General features: G+C 56.0%; 3 protein-coding genes across 15 annotated transcripts in view; 2 read left to right on the top strand and 1 right to left on the bottom strand.

The window, feature by feature from the left end:
• The window catches only part of CTCF (CCCTC-binding factor), a 49,215-nt gene extending 46,843 nt beyond the window's left edge, over nucleotides 1-2,372 (top strand). For 2 of the 4 annotated variants that reach the window (XM_043600834.1, XM_043600835.1), the window contains one exon: nucleotides 844-2,372. In XM_043600834.1, the coding sequence (XP_043456769.1) occupies nucleotides 844-1,028 (185 nt within the window). In that variant the 3' untranslated portion in view covers nucleotides 1,029-2,372. The remainder of the gene's footprint in view (nucleotides 1-843) is intronic. The other 2 variants (XM_043600836.1, XM_043600837.1) reach the window with 1 other exon arrangement.
• A 4,262-nt stretch (nucleotides 2,373-6,634) lies between these two features.
• CARMIL2 (capping protein regulator and myosin 1 linker 2) lies at nucleotides 6,635-18,788 on the top strand. Of its 5 annotated transcripts, none has more exons than XM_043600842.1 (39): nucleotides 6,646-6,785; nucleotides 7,022-7,116; nucleotides 7,212-7,262; nucleotides 7,489-7,551; nucleotides 7,651-7,775; nucleotides 7,910-8,001; nucleotides 8,201-8,271; nucleotides 8,387-8,460; nucleotides 8,594-8,669; nucleotides 8,749-8,837; nucleotides 8,966-9,060; nucleotides 9,138-9,224; nucleotides 9,296-9,408; nucleotides 9,524-9,601; nucleotides 9,732-9,808; nucleotides 9,902-10,006; nucleotides 10,196-10,265; nucleotides 10,407-10,488; nucleotides 10,581-10,677; nucleotides 10,769-10,826; nucleotides 10,935-11,107; nucleotides 11,277-11,439; nucleotides 11,520-11,621; nucleotides 13,155-13,283; nucleotides 13,374-13,487; nucleotides 13,638-13,798; nucleotides 13,884-13,971; nucleotides 14,167-14,322; nucleotides 14,402-14,468; nucleotides 14,940-15,169; nucleotides 16,033-16,133; nucleotides 16,216-16,576; nucleotides 16,658-16,780; nucleotides 17,319-17,355; nucleotides 17,517-17,588; nucleotides 17,678-17,899; nucleotides 18,055-18,102; nucleotides 18,457-18,534; nucleotides 18,623-18,788. In XM_043600842.1, exons 1-39 carry the CDS (start codon nucleotides 6,746-6,748, stop codon nucleotides 18,733-18,735), a joined length of 4,176 nt encoding a protein of 1,391 aa, XP_043456777.1. In that variant the 5' UTR covers nucleotides 6,646-6,745; the 3' UTR covers nucleotides 18,736-18,788. The 5 variants fall into 5 exon arrangements, 4 of the variants coding, with proteins under 4 accessions (XP_043456778.1, XP_043456777.1, XP_043456776.1 ...); XM_043600841.1 differs by having other exon boundaries at nucleotides 13,374-13,457; nucleotides 18,022-18,102; XM_043600838.1 differs by having other exon boundaries at nucleotides 6,647-6,785; nucleotides 18,022-18,102.
• On the bottom strand, nucleotides 18,744-22,058 carry ACD (ACD shelterin complex subunit and telomerase recruitment factor). 6 transcript variants are annotated; one of them, XM_043600848.1, is made up of 13 exons: nucleotides 21,635-21,797; nucleotides 21,317-21,428; nucleotides 21,104-21,240; nucleotides 20,872-20,965; nucleotides 20,712-20,788; nucleotides 20,532-20,576; nucleotides 20,390-20,424; nucleotides 20,087-20,238; nucleotides 19,916-20,012; nucleotides 19,753-19,833; nucleotides 19,250-19,623; nucleotides 19,022-19,113; nucleotides 18,744-18,941 (listed from the first exon to the last, which is right to left on the bottom strand). In XM_043600848.1, the coding sequence occupies exons 1-13, from the start codon at nucleotides 21,670-21,672 to the stop codon at nucleotides 18,863-18,865; spliced, it is 1,413 nt and encodes a 470-aa protein (XP_043456783.1). In that variant the 5' UTR covers nucleotides 21,673-21,797; the 3' UTR covers nucleotides 18,744-18,862. The 6 variants fall into 6 exon arrangements, with proteins under 6 accessions (XP_043456783.1, XP_043456782.1, XP_043456780.1 ...); XM_043600847.1 differs by having other exon boundaries at nucleotides 19,022-19,143; XM_043600845.1 differs by lacking the exon at nucleotides 21,317-21,428 and having other exon boundaries at nucleotides 21,104-21,293; nucleotides 21,635-22,058.
• Nucleotides 22,059-22,074: the final 16 nt, after the last annotated feature.

Consider the following 22,074-nt stretch of genomic DNA (forward strand, 5'->3'; position numbering starts at 1 on the left):
TAAAGGGTGGAGGGATAAAGCAATTTCTGTGCTGAGATTGTTCCTCCTAAGAATTCCAGGCCTTTGGATTCAAGTGCTCGCCTTCTGATTTAAGAGCGGACACAGAAGAGGTATTTAGCCTGTACCCCACATCACAAGTGGCAGTGGGCAGCAGTCCTGTATTGGACACTGCCCCCATGACAGCAGGCTCTGGGGGACTCAGGTCTCTATTCTACTCATTGTCTGGATACCTGAAAGCTGGTGGGGTTTTTTTCCTTAACAAATGCAAGATTTAAGAAGTTGTTTTTAACGTACTTCCTGAACCCCACGTATAGATGTCTGTCACAGGAGAGTGTGAGGTTGGTTAACTATAGGTCCTGGGAACCTCTTTGCCTACACATACTTGAGTGAAAAAACTGGTGGAGGGCCCTGAGTGTGGGAGACCTTCAGAATCAGGAATGGCATGTTCTCGCTAGAGGCGGGTCGCCTCTAACACAGTCCTGCATCACACAGTGTGAGGTATTCTTCGTCATGTGCTGTCTGCATCTTTTGTCTATCTTGCATTGGTGTAAAGCTCAACTTTATGATATAAAGGAAATCTAAGGCTTATAATATGTAATTTGGGAGGCATATAAAGATGAATGTCTGCCTTTTGTTCACTGATGGTTTCTAGAGTATTGGGGATTTTTGAATGGCCACATTTTAGGTCATTGAGCCTTTTTTTTTTTTAATTGGCTTTCTCTGTGTTCTTACTGAGGCTTTCTTGCATTGCTGACATCCATTTAGTGTCAAGTCTGAAAGGACCCTTGCAATCCTCAGGGGCTTTAATGGAGCATTTGTTTTGTTCATGCTCTTTCTTGCCAGCAACAGCCATCATCCAGGTGGAAGACCAGAATACAGGTGCAATTGAGAACATTATAGTTGAAGTAAAAAAAGAGCCAGACGCCGAGCCCGTGGAAGGGGAGGAGGAGGAGGCCCAGCCAGCCGCCGCAGACGCCCCCAACGGAGACCTCACGCCTGAGATGATCCTCAGCATGATGGACCGGTGATGGCAGGGCGTTGCTCATCGCCAGGACTGCTCTGGGCTGTGTTTAAACGGCCTGCATCTTAATTTTTCTCCCTCTTTCTTCTTTTGGCTTTGGGAAAAGCATCATTTTACACCATTTTACCAAACATACTGAGAACTAAAACTTCAAGGATGATGTTAGAAAAATGTGATTTAACTAGAACTTGCTGTTTGATGTTAGCAAATCATGGAATGTTCTGAGTCCCTGAGGGTTTACTGTGAAGTGCTGAGGACAGTGATGATGCCTGACTGGTTTTCTTAGACGGAAACAGAGACATTGAACCCTCTCTCTTGGCTATGGTAAACCACTCCAGAATGGCCACCAGGTTTCCCAGAGTTCTAGGTCTTCTTCCCAGGAGAGTTTTTAATTGTAAATGCAGACTTGGGAAGGACTTACACTTTTAAACTGGTTTTTGCTTCTGCTTCTCCCTGACTCCCTTTGCTCGGAGCCAGCTGCACACCAGTAGTACGGCATGCTGCGATCGGTTTCTGTCCTGAAGGCTTTGCCTCTTTCTTGGCAGAGTTTCTGGTATGGTCAAGCTTGTAAATAACTTTTTTTACATTTTAATCTTTTCCATTAATTAAGAGGTTGAAAAGAAGTGCAGTGTAAGAAAACCCAGCGTTTTAATTACTTGCAAATTAAGTCACCACAGACTCTGTAGTGTGTAAATGTTGACGAGGAATTGGATCACAATCATGTAGCAGAACGGCACCCAGACTACTGCCGCTAGTGATGGACACCCACGTGGAAGATCGGATTTCCAGCCCATGGAGCCAGCATTTGAACCTTGTACAATTAACTTTCAGTTATGATTTCCCATCCACATTTTCTTTGCTCTGTTTGTAGCTGAATTTTGTGTTTTATAACTCCTCTGTTCAAGCAGAAGGATGATTATGAGTGGGTCACAGCAGCCCTTAAAAGCTGGGCCAGAAAATTTCACTAGGTCAGTAATTTAAACTTTGGATCTGCAAAAAAAAAAAAAAAAAAAAAAAAAAAAAAGTAATAATAATAATGTGAAACAAAACCAACTAAAAAGTGATTCTTGCACATGAACTGTCACATGTTTAAAATGTGTTTTTTAGAGAGCCTCAGTCTTGCTGATTTCAAACACTTTTTTCTTCTGTGTATTGCTTTTAAAAGAGCCATCAGTTAGCTATCAAACTCTAGGTTGATGCATTTTGTACTTAGCTGTACTGTGTGATATTTTTCATTATTTTAGGACACCAACATGAGACCTGTAATAAAATATGTAATGGGGTTGAAAGCTGGGGAGGAGGACCTACTGCTGTACAGCTAATAAATCATAACGGATTAACAAGTGCTCCAGATACTCTGTCGTGTGTGATCTCTGCCTGATGGGGGCCCCACAGGGCCCACACTCATGGCCTCAGGCAGTGCAGGCCTGGTCACCTTTCAGAGGCAAGCTCTGTACCACAGGATGGCCACTTCCTCCCTAGCACTTAGGAGATGATCTTGGTAAATGGTTGGATCGAGTGCATCCTGTCACAGGTTTTAACTTCCCAAAGGTGTGTGTGAGTAGCGAAGTGTGGATGGACTGCTATCAGCCCCCATGGTCCACCTTAGGAGTGGGTTCCTACGGCAGGGGTAACCACAGATGTTAGAGAAGGGGCTCATGGGAAGTTCTGCACTCTGGATCTCCGCTCACTGAGGGCTGGGCTCACTTGAGCCCAAGTGCAGGACAACAGAAGCTGGGCCCAGTTTGCTCTAGAGAGGCTAATTTAGGAGGGGGAGACACATGTAGTCTAGTCACCAGGCTGCAGGGAGAGAGACTCAGATGGCGTAGCTTGTTAAGCACTGCAGGAGAGACAGGGTGGAAAGGGAGTTGGAATAGGAAGTTGATGCATTAGTGAAACATCTTGATGCTGCTGGCCGTTTCTGGGCAGATAGCTTTGGCAAACCCATTTTAGGTAAAATCTTCAGCCACTAATTATAGGGCTTTTAAACCAGAATCCCAAATTAGCGGTTTTCAGTGAGAAGTAACAAAAGTTGAGATGTGTGTGGCCTTTGGCTGCTCATACTGTCTACATAGACCTGTCTCCCAGGAAAACAGGTAGCTGAGGCCTCAAACTCTGAGCCTTGCAGTCAGTTCCTTGGGTCGAAAGTTGTCAGAATATTGGGTCTCTGTCATGCATGGGCCAACCCTCGTGGGGGCCAGAGTACCCCCTTCCAGAATTGTTCCAGTGGCCATAGAGTTTTGTAAACTTTCTTGGTGTTTATGACAAAATCTCTGCAGAACAGTGAAGCCTTTATCTGTATTTTCAGCATAGCTTTTTCTCATTGTGTACATTCAAATGAAAGTGTAAAGTATGTTTGGGATGGGGAGGGGGCAAGAAAAGTCACATTCTGATGGAAGAGACGCTGAAAAGTGATTCCTCATTGCATAGCCCATGATGTATCCTGTGTGAGTCCATTATATACATACAGACTTAAAAATATAAATCGGGACACCTGGGTGGCTCAGTTGGTTAAACTTCCAACTTTGGCTCAGGTCGTGACCTCACAGTTTATGATTTTTGAGCCCCTCGTCAGGCTCTGAGCTGACATCTCAGAGCCTCTGCTTCAGATTCTCTGTCTCCCTCTCTGCCCTGCCCTGCTTGCTCTCTCTCAAAAATAAACATTTAAAAATAAATATAGGGGCGCCTGGGTGGCTCAGTCAGTTAAGCGTCCAACTTTGGCCCAGGTCACGATCTCATAGTTCATGAGTTCGAGCCCCACGTCAGGCTCTGTGCTGACACCTTGGAATCTGGAACCTGCTTCGGATTCTGTGTCTCCCTCTCTGCCCCTCCCCAGCTCATGCTCGCACACTTGTCTGTCAAAAATAAATTAAAAAAAAATTAAAAATATATTTTTATTATATTTATATATAAACAAAGTACAGAAGCCAATTCTCATGGTTAGTCCTTACCAGAGAACTTTTGATGCGGAAGTTCTCTGACCTGTCTGCTGTTCCCCATTATTAAGCCAATAGCAAGTACTGGAGTAAAATACTCTCTTTCCACACCTGGGTTGGTACCACCCTCCCCTGCTGCCCGACAAGGTGCCCAGCAAGCACCTGAGTCCTCTTGCCTTCGGTCAGGACCTAGCTGGTTTTTTTGTTTTTTTAACCATTTGTTTTTGGGAGAGTGCAAACAAGGGAGGAGCAGAATGAGGGGAACAGAGGCTCTGAAGCGGGCTCTGCGCTGACAGGCTGAGAGCAGTGAGCCCGATGTGGGGCTCAAACTCATGAAACCACGAGATCATCACCTGAGCCGAAGTTGGAAGCTCAACCCGCTGAACCACACAGGCGCCCCAGGATCTAGTCTTTTAAAACCATCTGAAGGGAGCCTTGTGGCAAACCTGGGAGGTGCAGCCTGGCCTGGCCTCATCCTGTGCTGCTGGAGCAGGCGGGGCTTATGCTTCCTTGTGAGCTTTAGCATTTCCTGAGCGCCCACGGAGTGTCACACCATCCAGAACACAGACAAGCTGAAGGGCCTGTCCCCTTCTCACTGAGTCACTCAACATGTTAGGATCTGAGTCCCATGTGTTCACTTGGTTTCTGATAGCAGTGTGGTAGTTTTGTCACTGCCGCCCTGATCTCCATGCTGATTCTGGTTTCAGCAGCCTGTACCCACCCCAACAGCACTCATCAGACTGGGGTAGATGCCACCAATGTGTTGCTGGCCTTGAGAGTCCCTTTTGGCAGACATTCCCTCTTGTATTTCTTATCCTAGTCCATTCTAAACAGAGAAGTCCCACTGAGGTGGGTTTTCTATTACGGAGTCCTGGGGTTGCCATGGCAGACTTGGCAGATGTGGGTATTCACTGAGTGCCAGGCACTGTTGTGAGCACTTAAAAAGCATTTAATCCTTATAGCAACACTTTGAGGCAAGTTAATAGCTCCAGCTTATGAAACAGGAAAGGAAGTCCGAAAAGGTTAAGTAACTTAGTGTGGAACAGCTGGAAAGAGTTGGGAGTCAGGACTTAAATTCAGGCAGTCGGCCTTTAGAAGCAGCATTCTTGTACCACTTGGTCACGCTTCAAGTGCAAGAGACCTACTGAGTTCTCACCCTAAAAGTAGCTTGTGGGTTCTATGTGGTCTTAGAAGGAATCCTAGATCTTAAACCAAACTCTTCTTTCAAACTGGGAGACGGCAGAGTAGGACTATCTCTTGCCTCTGTTTGCAGAAACTCTCAGCAACTTCTCCCGCTGTATCCTCCCATCAACCCTAGTCAGCCCTGTGCTTTCACACCATTGGCCTTTTGCTTGAGGGTAGGCTTTGCCCAAGCTGCTACTGTTCAGTTTCTACTGCCACTTTGTGTCAATCTTTGGTAGAGATGAGATTTTGTTAGGTGAGGGGGTGGAGGTGGGGGTGGGGTGGCGGGATGATCAGGTGACTGGAGGATGTTTCCACTTATCTCCAAACCCTGAAGTGGGGAGGGATAGCTAAATGGGAATGAGACCAAGGCACCCCGCTCAGCATCCCTCATCTACTTTCAAGATTATGTCTTTCACCTCTGCCTGGCTGAGCTGTGGGCAGGGCAGAGAGCTGTTCCTAATAAGTGGAGTTTAATTGGATTGTAATGGAAGAAAAAAACAGTAATTCTTTTCCTGTGAACCCTCCAGAATCTAGGTCCCTGGTCTTTTATCTGGCAGCATGCTCTGGTTAGCAGGACCTCACCCCATGACCTACTGACCCCTCCCAGCCCTGGAGACACTAACTTTTTCCTTCAGTGGTTCCCCCCTCCCTAAACTCTAGCAGAGGTAAGGGCGTGCAGGAGGGAGAAGACACAGACACAGGAGAGGACTCCCATGTACCTAGCCTTTGGTCACCCCTGCCTGAAACACTTGGGGTTCAGGCCTTAGCCCAAGGCTGCCCCATGAAGGTACTCCCCACCTTCCAGCCCAAACCTGATGAAAGCTGGGGACTCTGTGTTCTAGAAAAGGGTATCTGAGCCCATCTGGCATTTTTTCGGCCTTTTAAAAGTTAGTGGATCTCGGGGGCACCTGGCTGGCTCAGTTGGTAAAGCAGGTGACTCTTGATCTCGGGGTTGTGAGTTCTATCCCCCACCCCATGCAGATTGCTAAAAAAAAAAAAAAAAAAAAAAGTTGGTGGCTATCCCACGGGGTCACATACTCCAGGTTAGGAGCAACAGATTAGGCCCCTTCAGGCTAGGACCCGGGTGTTGGGAGAGCTGAGAGAGATTGGTTGCTCCTTGCTGAACAGGCACTCCTCCCGGCCCGCCCCTTGTCCATCTCCCCAGCTAGGTTTTGGAGGGGACCAACGCGGGTGGGCCGCAGGGATCCCCGAGCGGGCAGCGCCCCCTGGTGCTCGCGACAGGCACTGCGGTGAGGGGTGGAAGTAGGGGGCTAGAAATGGCAAGAGGCGCGCGCCACACGCACGACCCTCCCGGCCACACCACTCCTACCCGGTGTCTGTCTTGCCAGAGTAGCTCCTGCGCGACTGGGTGGGCGGACAGCTGGGACTCTGCCCCCCTCCTACATCTCCTGTCCCGCGGAGGCCGGGGCGGGGAGGAGCCGGGCTGGGGGCGGCCTGGCAGGAAGCAGCGCGTACCTTCCGCTGCAGGAGGAGCAGGTGGCTACAGTGCGGGCCAGGGCCCCCAGGCTTCCTGTGTGTGCACCCGCCCGCTACTGTTTCTTGTCGGAGCTCGTTGGGCCATCCGGCGGCCCGGCCCGGCCCCATGGCCCAGACCCCCGACGGCATATCCTGTGAGCTGCGAGGTAAGCGCTGGCCCTTCCCGCGTACTTGGCTCCAAAGCCAGAAGCCCATCCAGCGTCCCGGAGCACCTGCAAACAGTTCTCTCTGCTTCTCGGAAGAGTTTGGTGCCCCCACATCCACTCCACTCCTTCCTTACTGGCCCATAGATGAGCCCAGGCCAGAAGCCTGGTGCAGACCATGGGCCTGAGTTGACTTTCCCAGGAGGACCAAAGTCACCCAGCAGGCTGCCATTCCACAGGCGAGATCACCAGATTCCTGTGGCCCAAGGAGGCTGAGCTGCTGCTGAAAACCTGGCTACCAGAACGGGAGGGTGCTGAGCGAGGTCATGTCTTGGTATGGCAGGGGGCAGAGCTCGGGAGGGCCACTGGGGCCCAGGAAAATAGAGTCTCTTGCCCTGCCCAGGGGGTGAGACACTCTTCTTCCCCCAGGCACTGCTACGATGGAGAGCCTACCTGCTCCACACCTGCCTTCCCCTGAGGGTGAGTGCCAGGGGCTGACCACCACCCCACACCCCTTGGCCTCCAGCAGCTTTTTTGATGAGGGCTGCCTCCGCTGAGTTGTCTGTGCTCTGTGGGCTCTGCCCTGCCAATAGCACTGGGCTCTCCACAGCAAGCAGGGTGGGCTCTGAACTCTGGACTGCACGGACTGGGGTCCCAGAAGGGCAGGGCTAAGGCCTTGGTTCCAGCTGATTCAGGCACTCCACAGGTGGACTGCACATTCAGCTACCTGGAGGTCCAGGCCATGGCACTGCAGGAGACACCCCCTCAGGTGAGACACCTGGTACCCCACCACAGCCTGCAGCCTGGTCTTTGCCTCCTTTTCCACCTGCCCCCACACATGCCCAACCCACCAGCCCTCCCTCCCCAGGTCACTTTTGAGCTAGAGTCTCTGCCTGAGCTGGTCCTGGAGTTTGCTGGTGTAGCTGCCCTGGAACAGCTGGCCCAGCACATTGCTGCAGCCATCAAGAAGGTCTTCCCTCGCTCGAACCTTGGGTGAGGCCAGACAACTACAAGGGACCAGCAGGAAAGGAGGGCAGCAGGGGGTGCTCTGAATGACGCAAGTGGGTTGCCTCCCATCCTAGGGGCTACAAGTCCCCTGCCCCCTTTTCCCTTATCCCCCTCCCCAGGAAGCTATTCCGGAAGCCCACATCCTCCTCCATGCTGGCTCGGCTGGAGAGAAGCAGCCCCTCCGAAGACACCTTGCCCAGCAGCCCCTGTGGTAAGGACCAAGAAAAGGGCACACAGAACTTTCAGCCTCCCCCCATCCTGCAGCCCCAGACCCCTGGATTGGGCATCCCCCAAACTGAACAGTCACTCGAGGCACAGCCACCACCCAACTCGAGTCTGATCTTCCTCCATCTCTGACCTTTTGTCTCTCTCTTCTTCCTCATCCATTACACCCCTGGCACCTCCCCCAGGTGGCTTCTTGGAGACGTATGAGGCTCTGTGTGACTACAATGGCTTCCCTTTCCGAGAGGAGATTCAGTGGGTGAGAGTAGGGCCCTCCTTGTGGAGCTCTGGAGACATCTGACCCCCCACATGCATTGGGTCCCCTCTACCCTTTATGGCCCAAAGCCAGTTGGAGACACCTTCTTCCCATCCAGGATGTGGACACCATCTACCATCGTCAGGGCTGCCGCCACTTCAGCCTAGGCGACTTCAGCCATCTGGGCAGTCGGTGTGTGGCCTTCCAGGACTGGGAAGGGAAGGAGATCCCATGACCCACATTCCTGGGCCTCAGCCTCTCCATGGAGGGGGGTGGTGGGCCTAGGAGGCCCCTGAGCCCTGCCCCTTCCCCTTCTCTCACCCAGCGACCTGGCGTTGAGTGTGGCTGCCCTGTCCTACAACCTGTGGTTCCAGTGCCTCTCCTGTGTGGACATGAAGCTGGTGAGAGTGTAGGGGCAGGGAGGAGCCAAGGGTGTGGTGGCCAGGGTGCAGCTCATTGAGCCTCCACTCTGGTTCTCAGAGCCTTGAGGTCTCGGAACAGATTCTGCACATGATGAGTCAATCGTCCCACCTGGAGGAGCTAGTGCTAGAGAACTGTGGCCTGAGGGGGTAAGGGGGAAAGGGTAGGGCTTGGAGACAGGAGTCTGGGGGCTTGGGTTTGGGCTTGGGAGGCTAGTGGCCTGGGGAGGAGATGGGAATCCAGGGTCAGAGTCTCACACCTGGGGTCTCGTCCCCAGAGACTTTGTCCGGCGACTGGCCCAGGCACTGGCAGGGCACTCGAGCTCTGCCCTCCGGGAGCTTAGCCTGGCGGGGAACCTGCTGGATGATCGAGGTACGGATGAACCTAGGGACCCCCAGGAGGCTGGGGCTAGAGGAGGTGAGAGCCACACAGCTGCCCCCATTCCCCAGGCATGGCTGCTCTCAGCAGACACCTAGAGTATCGTCCTGGAGCCCTGAGGAAACTCAGCCTAGCGCAGACAGGGTTGACAGCTCGAGGTAGGTGGGGTGGTCAGAGCGGGGAGGGGAGGTGAATCCGCCTGATTGCTGAGCCACTCTCTCCACCACAGGAATGAGGTCTCTGGGCCGGGCACTGGCTTCCAATGTGGCCTTTGACTCTGCCCTGACCCACTTGGATCTTTCCGGGAACCCTGGGGCGCTGGGGTCCTCGGAGGACAGTGGGGTGAGTGGCTGTCTTTAGGGCCAATGATTGGGGGCGCTGCAGACAGTGGGATGTCAGGAAGCTCTTGGTGAGGTGATCCCTGACTCCCTCCCTCCCACGCTCATCCTCCCACCAGGGCCTCTATAGTTTCCTGAGCCGTCCTAATGTTCTGATGTTCCTGAATCTCGCGGGCACCGACGCCGCCCTGGACACTGTGAGAGGGTGGTCAGTGGGGGGATGATCGGTAGGGCCGGTGGCCGGGCCCGAGACCTGAGGGTAGACCCGTGGGGGGGAGGCGGGGGGCTCAATCTATCGCCGGTGTAGCCTACACACTCTTCCCGCAGCTCTTCGCAGCGCTGGCCGGCGGCTGCTGCGCTAGCCTCAGCCACCTGGACGCCTCGAGGAACGTCTTCTCCCGCACGTAAGGGGGGCGGGTCCGGGCGGGGTAGGGGGAGACGGCGGGGAGCCGCCTCCTTGCGCCCGGAAGCCCACTCCTCCCGCTCGCCCACCCCAGGAAGTCCCGGGCTGCGCCCGACGCGCTCCAACTCTTCCTCAGCCGTGCGGAGACGCTTCGGCACCTGGGCCTGGCGGGCTGTAAGCTGCCGCCCGACGCGCTCAGGTCAGTGTCGCTGCCTACGGTTACGCCCCGGCGTGTGCGGCCACCACCCAGGCCGGGGCCCCAGAGCTTCACCCCGCTCCTATCGCCCCCTCGACCTTCCGGTATCCTGTCCCTTCCTTCTTGGTATTCGTTCGCGCCCTGAGGCCCCCTTTCTCAGCTCCCGCCACCCCCTGTGACATCCTCTCCCAGGGCCCTTTTGGAAGGCCTTGCGCTGAACACGCACACGGGCGACCTGCACCTGGACCTCAGCGCTTGTGAGGTGAGCGCCCGGCCCGAGACGTGATCAGGCAGTGGGCGCACGCGGAGTGGGGCCGCGAGGCGGTGAGCGCCGGCCATTGGGCGCCTGAGCCTCTGCACCTGTGGCCTGTCGGTCTGAGCTTGTTTCACCTTCCACCTTCAGCTGCGTTCAGCGGGCGCTCAGGTGATACAGGACTTAGTGTGCGACGCCGCCGCAGTGAGCTCCCTGGATCTGGCGGATAATGGTGAGGCTGCCCGGAAACCCACCCTCCCACTGCCCAACCAGTTCCCACCTCATCCCCAGCCTCGCCGTATGTGTGATCCGAGCCACCCCTAGGCTTCGGCTCAGACATGGTGACTCTGGTGCTGGCCATCGGGAGGAGTCGGTCCCTGCGACATGTGGCACTTGGAAGGAACTTCAACGTCCGGTGCAAGTGAGTCCCCATCCCACTCACTCCCGGGCCTCCCAGACAGCACCCCACCACCCCACCCAGGTCCTTCCAAACCGCGGCCTCTGCCCCACAGGGAGACCCTGGACGACGTCCTGCACCGGATTGTCCAGCTCATGCAGGATGATGACTGTGTGAGTTCTTGGGACAATGTGGGATCCTCAGGCAATGGACCCCTGTGACTCCTGCTCCCTCAGACTCTGTAACTTGCCCTCCTTGCTGACCGCTTTTCTTAACTGCAGCCCCTACAGTCTCTGTCGGTGGCTGAGTCGCGGCTGAAGCTGGCCTCCAGCGTCCTGCTCCGGGCCCTGGGCACGAATCCTAACCTGACGGCGCTGGATATCAGCGGCAACGCCATGGGGGATACCGGCGCCAAGATGCTGGCCAAGGCACTTCGGGTCAACACTAGGCTCCGGTGGGCGGGGTCGGAGGGGGGAGGGGGGCTTACTGGGCTAAGGGGCGGGGCTGAATGTGGAGGAACAAATGCTGCGGCCTCGGCCTGTGTGCGAGACGAATGGACGAGGCCAGCGGGTTGGGTGGAGCTTGTGGAGCTCCGCCCTTGACTGAAGCCCGGCCTGGCCCAGGTCTGTCGTCTGGGACCGGAACCACACGTCTGCTCTGGGCCTGCTGGACGTAGCGCAGGCCCTGGAGCAGAACCGCAGCCTAAAGGCCATGCCTCTGCCACTGAACGACGTGGCCCAGGCACATCGCAGCCGCCCGGAAATGACCACACGTGCGGTGCATCAGGTGTGGGTCCCTCTCCTCCCTTGCCCTGCTCTGCTTGGTAGCCCCGCTTCCTACCACTTCTCAATATCCCTTGTCCTCAGATCCAAGCCTGTCTTTTGAGGAATAACCGTGCGGACCATGCCTCTTCTGACCGCACTTCCTGTCCGCAGCCACCGGGTCTGGTCTCCGACCCTTCAGAGCAGGTTAGTGTCCCCTCCCTCAACCTTGAGTAGGCACAGGAGATAGGGGATGGGATGAGCTTTGGCCCTCGAGATCCTCTGTGAGTTTGAGGGTCTGACTTTCTTGGGGCTAGGGTGCCTGAATTATGCTGTCCCGGATAAGTCCCTCTTCTTGGTAGCTCCCCCAAATAACACCCCTGGATGCCTTTTTTAATAATTTTTTTTTTTCAACGTTTATTTATTTTTGGGACAGAGAGAGACAGAGCATGAACGGGGGAGGGGCAGAGAGAGAGGGAGACACAGAATCGGAAACAGGCTCCAGGCTCTGAGCCATCAGCCCAGAGCCCGACGCGGGGCTCGAACTCACGGACCGCGAGATCACGACCTGGCTGAAGTCGGACGCTTAACCGACTGCGCCACCCAGGCGCCCTCCCTGGATGCCTTTTAAAAGCATTTAAATAGGGTCTCCTGTTTAAGATGGGAGCTATTTTGAAATCCTCCCTTAATCCTACCGGCCCCCTACCCCCCACCCCAGGTGATTATAGCCTCATGTATGACTTCCTGCTCACAGGGCTCTTCTGCCCTCTCCACCCACCTCTGCTGGGGCCAAACTCAGCGACACTTTTTCTGGTTTCATCTCCCTCTGCTACCTTGCCTTTGTGAGATCCCTCCACCCATCTGTTCTCAAATCCCAGGCTTTAGAGCTCAGGCATCTCAACCCAGACATCCTTCAGGGGCTTCACATTCTACAGATTTTCAAGTGATTTCATCACCTTGCACAAACTCTTCTCTCTATCCTGGAACCCAATCTCAATGGTGCCCACACTCACCAAGTGTTGTGGACAGAGGTTTGGACCAGGTCTCTCCAGGCCACATTAGAGCCCCCACAGACCTCCTTAGTCCTCCCTCTGCTAACTCTCACACACACTGATCCTTACCCCCACCCCAACTATCTCTTGCTCCCCCTGATCTTTCATCTATGGCTCCTCACAACCATTTCTTTTTTTTAATGTTTATTTTGAGAGAGAGAGAACAGGGGAGGTGCAGAGAGAGAGAGAGAGAGAGAGAGAGAGAGAGAGGGAGAGAGAGAGGGAGAGAGAAAGAATCCCAAGAGAAAGAATCTGACGATGCAGAGCCTGACTAGGGTTGTGATCCCACAAACCATGAGATCATGACCTGAACCAAAATCAAGAGTTGGATGCTTAACCGACTGAGCCACACAGGCACCCCACCTCACTCCCATTTCTGCTCACCACTAAGTCTGTCTTCTATGTGGATGATAAGCAGATCAAGCTTCTAAAATACAGACACGACTAACAGCTCCTTTTTTTCCTATTCAGGACAATTAGGGAGTATATATAAAGTCTCTAAAATGAACCAAAGGAGACACTGCTTGCCCTCCTTGAACAGATAGGTTTCCTAAGTGACTGGCCTGATGGGATTGGCTTCAGGACCTTACCACCCTGTTGGAGACACTGGGAAGGAGGCAGAGTCTGGGGGGCTGGGAGGGGACTAAGATCGGACTGATTCTTGATGCATCCCCCCCCCCCCCCCCAGGAAGTGAACGAACTCTGTCAGTCAGTGCAGGAGCATGTGGAGCTACTGGGCTGTGGGGCTGGACCCCAGGGTGAAGCTGCTGTGCACCAGGCTGAGGATGCCATCCAAAATGCCAACTTCTCTCTCAGTGTGAGTACTCCCCTCCTCACCACTGCAAAAAGGCCCTCCCCCACTTAATCAGGTGTCAACTTGCAACTCCTTCTCCTCCTTGGCCTCCAGATTCTCCCAATTCTGTATGAGGCTGGAAGCTCCCCAAGTCATCAGTGGCAGCTGCGGCAAAAGCTAGAGGGCCTCTTGGGACAGGTGGGCGAGGTCTGCCGTAAAGATATTCAAGTAAGATGGTATCCTAGCCCCAACCCCATCTCCACCTCCATAATAGGCTTGACCCCTATCCCATAGGTTTGACTGTGATATTCCTTGAATCACTGTTCTGTGAGGGTTGGAGCTCTAGGCCACACCCTCCATGTTCTGATCTTTACCCAGGATTTCACTCAGGCTACACTGGACACAACAAGGAGCCTCTGCCCACAGATGCTACAGGGACCCAGGTGGAGGGAGCAGCTAGAGGGGGTTCTGGTGGGCTCAAGGGGCCTCCCAGAACTGCTCCCAGAGCACCTGCTGCAAGATGCCTTCACTAGGCTCCGGTAAGCTGGATGGGACTGGGCTAAACTGGACTAGACAGGACTGGGCATAGATAGCACACTAATCTTTGCTCTCTCTTGCTCTCAGGGATATGCGGTTGTCAGTCACGGGGACCTTGGCAGAGAGCATTGTGGCTCAGGCCCTGGAGGGGCTGAATGCAGCCCGTGATCGGCTGGTGAGGGAGAATTGTGCACGCAGGCATGTGCATGCGTGCACAGGCACACATACACAGTGACCTGGCCACTGCCTTGCAGGGGTTCTTTAATGTCTTCTGGGGTCATATAGCCCAGGGTTATTTCAGGGTTTCCTTAGCACTGATGGGACTATGGCTGAGGCCCTACCTGCCCATCTTTAGGGTGCCTTATTGCAGGTGGAGAGTCTGGCTCAGCAGGCAACAGTGACAATGCCTCCTGCCATACCAGCACTGGATGGAGGTGAGCCCAGCCCCCTTGGGCCTGGGGAATTGGAAGGTCTTTTCTTCTCTGAGGAGGTGAGGGAAAAGCAGAAGGATGAAGAGGAACAGAAGGTAGGTGGTCCCAGAAGTTTGGAAGGCAGGGAGGCAGCTCCCCTGGTTCCCAGGCTGAGTTTCTGCCCTCCCCACCCAGCATGACAGTCCTCCACAGAAATGGCCTGAGTCCAGCCAGTGTTTTCACCTGGTCCTCTCCACTCACAGTAAGTCGGTCTGGGGGAAAGGGAGTTAACCAGGTTGAGCTGAAGGTCCTCCATTAGATCTGGGGACCTAGACACATGGTCACAGTAATTTAGTCTTGTCCTGGGAACTACCTGACCCTTGACTGAGCCAGGCCAGGTTCCCCATGCAGACTTGCAGGTTGGGGTCTACTGTGGTCAGCATGGAGCAGGACCTGAGCAGACCAGGATCTACTCTCCATTTGTCTCCCCCGCCCCTTTCCCTACCCCCAGGATGCGCATGCTTGGCGGCAGCGCAGAGCCGCGCCGCTCGGGGCCGCGCTCAGCACCACGGACAGCGGCGACGGGGGGAGGGGCGGGCGTGGGGGGGTGGGGGTGGCGTAGTCGGGCCCCTCCCCGCGCCCTGGGCGGGTCCCCCGCCGCCCCAGCGCCGCTGCTGCCGCCACCACCTCCCCAGGCTTGCTCCTCGGTACTCCTCTGGTGCTCTCCCTTTAGGTGCTGCTGAGGAACCGGAGCCCGAGCTGGCGGCTCCGGGGGAAGATGCAGAGCCGCAGGCGGGGCCTTCTGCCCGTGGCTCTCCGAGCCCTGCCACCCCGGGTCCCCAGGCCGGCCCACTGCCTTGCATGGACCTGCCACCCTCTGGGGAGCCCCTACGCCATCCGACCCGGGCCCGGCCGCGGCCGCGGCGCCAGTACCACCACCGTCCGCCACCGGGGGGCCCCCAGGTGAGTGCCCTTCCCCCATTCCAGAGCTCGTGGAACTAGGGGGTCACGGGTGCCTCATTTGTTTCTCAGGAGAGAAGCAGCTAGGGAGGTGGGTTGTCGGGACTCAAGAGTACTTGGTCGTGCTGCCGAATCTTGGCTTATTCCTGGCCACCCCTTCCCCAGGCCATTCCCATGCAGGGTCATGAGCGTGTGGATTTAATTTGGGGTACATCTCAGTTTAGAACTGCATCTTAGGTTGGCCCTTTGCATGAATGGATGTGCGAGAGAGGGTGTCCATCTTATCCTCCCTCTCCCAGGGTTACTGAAAGATCCTGGGCCCCCTGGCTGCGGGGACAATCCTGCATCTACTGCACGTCCAGTAGTTGTTTATGTGGGGAGATGTTCTGTGTGGGCTGGGTACTGGTGGGGACAGTGGACACAGGGCAGAAGGCAGGCAGGAGTTGGCTTGAGGCCCCCCAGAGGGTCTGACGCAGCAGCAGGAGCCGCTGAGCTGCTAGCAGGCCGGGTGGGGTGGGGGTGGAAGGTACTGCAGGGAACTGTTTGGAGCAGAGAGGGTAGCAAATGGGAACGTGTGACCCAGGAGCCTGTAGGTTTTAGCCTGCTGGTGACAGGATGGTTCCGGGTGTCGATACTCCATGGGACAAGAACAGGTGTGGGCTGAGTGTGTGTGTCCAGGGCCAGCTTCTGATTAGGGGATATGTGAAACCATCTCTGCCCACCAGTTGGACAGCAGGAATGTTTGTCAGTAGCTCCCTAAGGTCACTGCAGCTCTCAGGTACAGAAGTTGCCCAGGCTAGGCTGCTTATCAAGGGGTGGAGAGAATATATGGTTGTGCTCAGTCCTTGCCCTATGGTGTCCCTCAGGTGCTCCCAGCCCTGCCGCAGGAAGGGAATGGACTCAGTGCCCGCGTGGACGAAGGCGTGGAGGAATTCTTCTCCAAAAGGCTGATCCAGCAGGATAGCCTGTGAGTGAGGGGCAGTTGTATGGGGTGGGAGAAGGTGGGATGGTCTGTCTGCTTTGCCACTCACTGCCAGCTGTTCCCACAGCTGGGTTCCTGAAGAGGACTCAGCCAATGAAGGGGGTACCACCCCTGTCCCCCGTACACTGAGAAAGAAGCTGGGTACCCTGTTTGCCTTTAAGAAGCCTCGTTCAACCCGGGGGTCACGGCCTGATCTAGAGACCAGCCCTGGGGCAGCTCCCCGTACTCGAAAGACCACACTGGGAGACCTGTTGCGGCCACCATCCCGCCCCGGCCGTGGGGAGGAGCCTGGTGGAGCTGAGGGGGGCACCAGCAGCCCAGACCCGGCCCATAGGAGCCGGCCTCGTTATACCCGGGAAAGCAAGGCCTATTCAATGATACTACTACCTGCTGAGGAGGAGGAAACACTGGGCACCAGACCTGACAAGGTAGGCCTGGTGACAAGGGGTAAGGGCTCTGCTAGGACTGAGGCAATGGGCTCTCTCCTACTTGGGCTTCTGTGTTCTCAGCGGCGGCCCCTGGAGCGGGGAGACACAGAGCTGGCCCCATCCTTTGAACAGCGGGTACAAGTGATGCTGCAGAGGATTGGTGTGAGCAGAAGCAGCGGGAGTGCTGAAGGCAAGAGGAAGCAAGTAAGTTGGGAGGGACACAAGTGCAAAGTGAGGGGGCAGGCGACATGTGGCTTGTGGCAATCTGTGGGTGACATATGTGACCAGAAGGAGGCTCATGACACACAGACGGCTCTGTCAGTTCCACCCCCTCCCCCTCAGAACAGTCATCAGAGTCCACCTTTTTTCCTTCTTGGCTTCTGCCCTGGTCATTGGACTGGGGTGGTCCTTTTTCTGTAGATCTAACAGAACTCTGACCTTGTCATCTGCATTTGAAACAGCAAGTCTTCCAGGTACTTCCTCTCAAGACACTGCCCTGCCTCCTAATCCTGCCCCAAGGCCTCAGCCCTTGTCACTTCTTTCATCTCATCACCCTGCCACGTGTTCCTGTGTCAGGAACTCCTCCCTGGCTACTTCTAGCCTCTCGTCGCCATCTGTGGGTTACATGAGCTTCCTCTTCATCCATCCCTGCATCTCCTGGTGGGCATTTAGTAGTGGTTACAAGAACAAGGCTAGAGTGAAGACAGGACAGGACTGAGCTCGATTTCCCTGTTTCCTACAGAGCAAGGATGGAGAGATCAAGAAGGCTGGCTCGGATGGTAAGTGGGATCCTGTGCTATGGCAGTACATTTTTGGTGAAGGAGCTGTCCTTAGATATAGTCCCCAAGGTACTTGCTGTTCTGGGGGAAGAGGGGAAGAGGCCAGGTTTTTCTTCCCCTCACTCCCAAAGGCTGGTGCCTGAACCCCCAGCCCCTTGCAGGTGACATTATGGACAGTTCCACAGAGGCCCCTCCCATCTCAATCAAGTCCCGCACCCACTCCGTGTCGGCTGGTGAGTAAGGGCCACTGTGTGTGTTGGGGGACATGCAAAGATAGGAGGGGGTCAGACGACTGGTTAAGCTCACACCCTTCTCCCTGTAGACCCCTCATGCAGACCTGGTCCAGGGAGCCAAGGTCCGGAGTCCACCACCTGGAAGACACTAGGACAGCAGCTGAATGCAGAGCTCAGGGGCCGTGGTTGGGGCCAACAGGATGGTCCAGGCCCCCCCTCCCCTTGTCCCAGCCCCAGTCCACGAAGAACCAGCCCCTCCCCTGACAGCCTGGTCCTCCCAGAGGACCCTTGCTTGGGCCCTAGGAACGAAGGTAAGCAGGCACCAAGCCCCCACCCCAATACTGGGCTGGGGACCCTGACGGTGGAGGGGGAAGCAAGGGCTGGAGTGGGGAAAGCTGTTGAGACCATACCCTGATACCCTGGCCTCCCCCAGATGGCCAGCTGAGGCCGAGGCCTCTCTCGGCAGGGCGACGAGCAGTGTCTGTGCATGAGGACCAGCTCCAGACCCCTGCTGGTGAGGGGGAACACCTCCCTGTGTGCTTGAGTGCAGGAGGAGATGGGGAGGGTAGACTCCATGGCTCCCTTTGTGGTTTTGGTCCTTGGAGGGGGCCACCAATGGTGTAAGGGGTCGAGAAGTTAGGGAGCCAGAAGGCCAGGAGCACGGGTCTGACAAGCCCTTCCCACTAGTCCTGGCTCCACCTCCAGGAGAACAGCTTTTGCCAGGGGTGGGAGGATGCAGGGGAAGGAGGTGGCTCTGAAGCCAACAGTGTGTGTTCACACACGCACTGGAGGTGGGAGAGAACGCTTGGGGACAGGCAGCAAGCCCCTAGCAACCTCCTCCCCTGCCAAGTGTTTCTGTGTCTTTCAGAACGGCCCCTGCGGCTGCAGCGCTCCCCTGTTCTCAAGCGGAGGCCAAAGCCTGAGGCACCCTCATCTCCAGGCCTAGGTGAGAGGAAGCTAGGGCCAGTTGGGAGGGTGGCAGGACTGCTCAGTCCAGTCCTGACCCCTCCTCTCCCTTCCTCCTTCCCTTGCAGGATCTGGCCTTGGAGCCCAACCTCTGCCCCCACAGCCCACAGAGCCCTCTAGTCCTGAGCAGAAGCCACCCTCCCCAGCCACAGACCAAAGAGGCGGCGGCCCCAACCCCTGACCCTCTCCTTTTCCTGCCGCATGAGATTATTTTATTAAAAAACTTGAAGCAGAGTGGGGAGTACTTTTGGTTTATCCCCAGCCATGGACCTGTGTGCACACATCTTCCCACATGTTCACATGACCCCTCACACCTGGGTGAGCTCAGACTCCAGCTGTGGCTCCATCAGAAGGTGCAAGGCCCAGGCCACAAGCTGGGGAGGAAGCCTGGGAAAAGAACCATGGCTGTAAGTCAATGGAGACTGGGCCTGGTGACCCAAAGAATAGGGGCAGCCCCAGGCACTCACCTGACAGCTTGCACCTGGGCACAGAGGGAGGTGCAGGGTGGCTCATACTCATATTGGAAGGCAGAACCATCACGATGCTTCTTTGGAGGGTCCTGAAGGTGGTGTGGTATCTGGAGAGGGACCTACAAGGACCCCTAACCCCATCCAATGCTATTCCCCACCCCCACTCCCAGCTCCACCCAAGACCCATCCCATTCTACTATCCAGTTGTAGAGAGGCTATACTCACCCCAACAGGGGTGGACTCCAGGGCTCCTGTGGTCGTTTTTGTCCTTGGAGAGTGTTGCCGGTTCTTGGGGGGCAATCCTAGCTCCTTGAACTCCAAGCTAGGTTTCTGGGCCCTGGTCACAATGGCCTGACGTGGACTGGGTACATGACCAAGGGGTGAGAGACTTGGGGTGCAGCTCAGGAGTGGGGATCTGGGTCCACGGCTAGGGTGTATGGAACTGGGGGGCAGGGGGCCAGGGGCTGAACAGATGGCTGGCACAGGCCGGGAGCTGCCCTTCTGCACTGGGTCTGAAGCAGCCAAGGACAGGGCAGGCAGAAGGCTGATGCTGGCACCGCTTTCCTCAGAGGACATGTGGCTGGGTAAAGCAGGCGTTCCTGGAGAGGAAGGCACCGACTGTGGGCACAGCCACCTCAGTGCCTCATTAGCTTAGGCCGACAGGGATTGTGTTCATCCCCCTACGTGGCTGATAGCAGTGAATGCCTGTGGCCTGCGCACCACCTTACCTGAGGACGTAGGTGAGGAAGGAGAGATCAGGGTCAGCGACAGGTCTTCCAGAGCTGGGTCTGGTGGGGGCAGCTCAGGGTCTGAGGGTCAGGGGGAGCTTATTAGCACTGTGGGCACTAGGTCCCCAGGTACTCCCATCTTGACCTCTCCAGTCCTTCTTACCCTGTGTCCTCTGACCTGGACCCAGAGAGCTCAGAACTCGCTGGTCATTCTCAGAGATGTGCAGCCATGAGCTGGGGACAGTGTACACAGCTTCTCCCTGTGGGGCATAAACTCTCAGCCTAGCCCTTGTTCAACTCCTCTGACATTTCCCCAGGGGAGCCCCAGACTGACCGTGGTCCTATGGTGGGAGGAGGCCCAGCGGGTAAGAGGGGGTGCTGTGTAAGGGCCTGCCAGCATCAGACAGCTCTCAGCCAGGTGCACTAACGCCCCCCGATGCTCCTGGTCCTCCTGCACCTCATCCAGAAGTTGGGACAGTGAAAGGCCTGAGGGCAGGGGACCAGAGGATGGGCCAAAACTTAAAAAAGAAGAAAGGCAGGGTGGGTAGGAAGAAAAGCTTACTAAAGAAGCAAAAGGTGATGGCTGGGGAGGTCACTCTACAGGGAGTTAGGGTCATTGGCCAACCCCTATAAATACCTGCACTGGGGGAGATGGACTCTGAAAGGTGCTCCCTATAGAAACAGAGAGGACAAGCCTGAGGAACAATCCTGAGGCCTGTCTGCACAAATTTGCCCTTGAGAGAGCCACACTTGGCCCCAGAGCCCAACCCTCTACTCACTCCAAACAGTCATAGAGCTTTTTCTGCACATCCGGGTCTTGGTTGCTGGGGGGGAAAAAAAAAGGGAGGTAGTTGGCAATGTTGTTTCCAGCGGCCTAAGCCCTCCCACCCAAAAGACCTACACCAAAGTCAGCGAGGCCTCAGTAGAGAGAACAGCCGGTGGGGGGAGGCATCATTTACCAACCAATCACCCGTTCCCGGGGCTGCTCAGTGGGCAGCAGGCTGAAGCGGTTCACCTGGAGGTAGAACTCCGCGGGCTGAAGGATTGAATTAAGGGACGGGTCTTAGGAGTTGTCACGAAGAGGCTCATTAACCCACCCAAACCAGCCTCACCACTCACCGCGCCGCCTTCGGCGACTTGGACGCGGACCCCACAATCCTGCAGCAGCAGCAGCCGGCCTTCTGCCCCTCGGAAGCCGAACTCCTTCTCCTCCCTGCGGCAAGTGGCAAGCACGACCCTTACGGCCACGGCCCGCTGGAACACAGCCCGGCCCGCCTGCGACCCTCCCACCTCCGCCTCGCGCACTCCCACTAGACTCCGATTTCCCCAGACCCCGCGGCTCCTCTCTCACCAATCCGAGGCGTCCAGGGTCTCCCACGTCACTAGGCATCGGACACTGTGGGTCCCGTCAGACACAAGCAGTGTGGCCGCGACATCAGACGAGTCAGGGGCGCGGGACGGGCCCGGAGCCTCGGCCTCTCGTAGCACCTGACGGCGTCGACCGGCGTCAATCCCACCGCCCTCGGGCCCTGCCCTGGTCTCTGAGAAGGGTGGCGGGACTCACCTCTAGCAGCTGCCCCGCCTGCGGACTTGAGAGTGTATCTGACCCCAGGACCAGCTCTCGAATCCAGGGCCGCAGGACCAAGCTCCCCGAGCCTGCCATTCCCGGGATGCACCTAGTGGAGCACCACCAGCCTGGGTTTCCCGCGGACGCCGCGGCCCCGCCTCTCGTCGGAAGAGGAAGCGCACCGCGGCTGGGCGGAACCTAAGGTCGAGGCCACGCCCAAATGCGTGTCCGCGCGTGCGCACGAGCCCGTGTTGTTCGGATATTTGCGGGCAGATTCTTGCTGGGAAGATTGGATGCCAACCTGTTTGGTCTTACCAGGGTATCTCCGAGCAGGGGCCCGGCGTTTGGGCCATTCGTCAAGACTTCTGTGGCACCGGCCGGGATGGCTCGAATGGAGAGGGAGGGAGGGATCTAGGGCTTCAGGCTGCCGCCAGGAGTGGTCAAGCGAGTTGGCCCAAAGCCACTTCACCTTGTGAACCGAAGAGTTGAGCAAATATTTATTATGGCTCAGTTTCCCATCTAAAACGTGCAGTCTTATAAGGCCAGTAGAAGTAACAGTACACAGACTACACTTAGTAAATGTCACTTCCCCCACCCCTTCCCTCTGATTGGCCACGCCCCGCCCCCAGGCTCCAGAGACTTGCGCACCGTAGCGTAATGACGTAAGAGCAAAAGAAGACGCCTCCATCCCCATCTCCGTTTCCTAGGAAACGTAGACTCCACGTTCCACTCTCTGTCGCTGCCCCCTTGACGTC

This window comes from Prionailurus bengalensis, chromosome E2, assembly GCF_016509475.1.
Source record: "Prionailurus bengalensis isolate Pbe53 chromosome E2, Fcat_Pben_1.1_paternal_pri, whole genome shotgun sequence".
In the NCBI taxonomy this organism is placed as follows: domain Eukaryota; kingdom Metazoa; phylum Chordata; class Mammalia; order Carnivora; family Felidae; genus Prionailurus; species Prionailurus bengalensis.

Coding starts and splice junctions, on each gene's coding strand:
- CARMIL2 (XM_043600838.1), top strand. CDS start 6,746: ATGGCCCAGACCCCCGACGGCATATCCTGTGAGCTGCGAG. Junction 7,263..7,488: donor ACACCTGCCTTCCCCTGAGG/GTGAGTGCCAGG, acceptor GGCACTCCACAG/GTGGACTGCACATTCAGCTA. Junction 8,838..8,965: donor GAGAACTGTGGCCTGAGGGG/GTAAGGGGGAAA, acceptor TCTCGTCCCCAG/AGACTTTGTCCGGCGACTGG.
- ACD (XM_043600844.1), bottom strand. CDS start 22,013: ATGGGGATGGAGGCGTCTTCTTTTGCTCTTACGTCATTACGCTACGGT. Junction 20,239..20,389: donor GTCCATCTCCCCCAGTGCAG/GTATTTATAGGG, acceptor CCCTGCCCTCAG/GCCTTTCACTGTCCCAACTT. Junction 19,144..19,249: donor TGGAGTCCACCCCTGTTGGG/GTGAGTATAGCC, acceptor GGGTCCTTGTAG/GTCCCTCTCCAGATACCACA.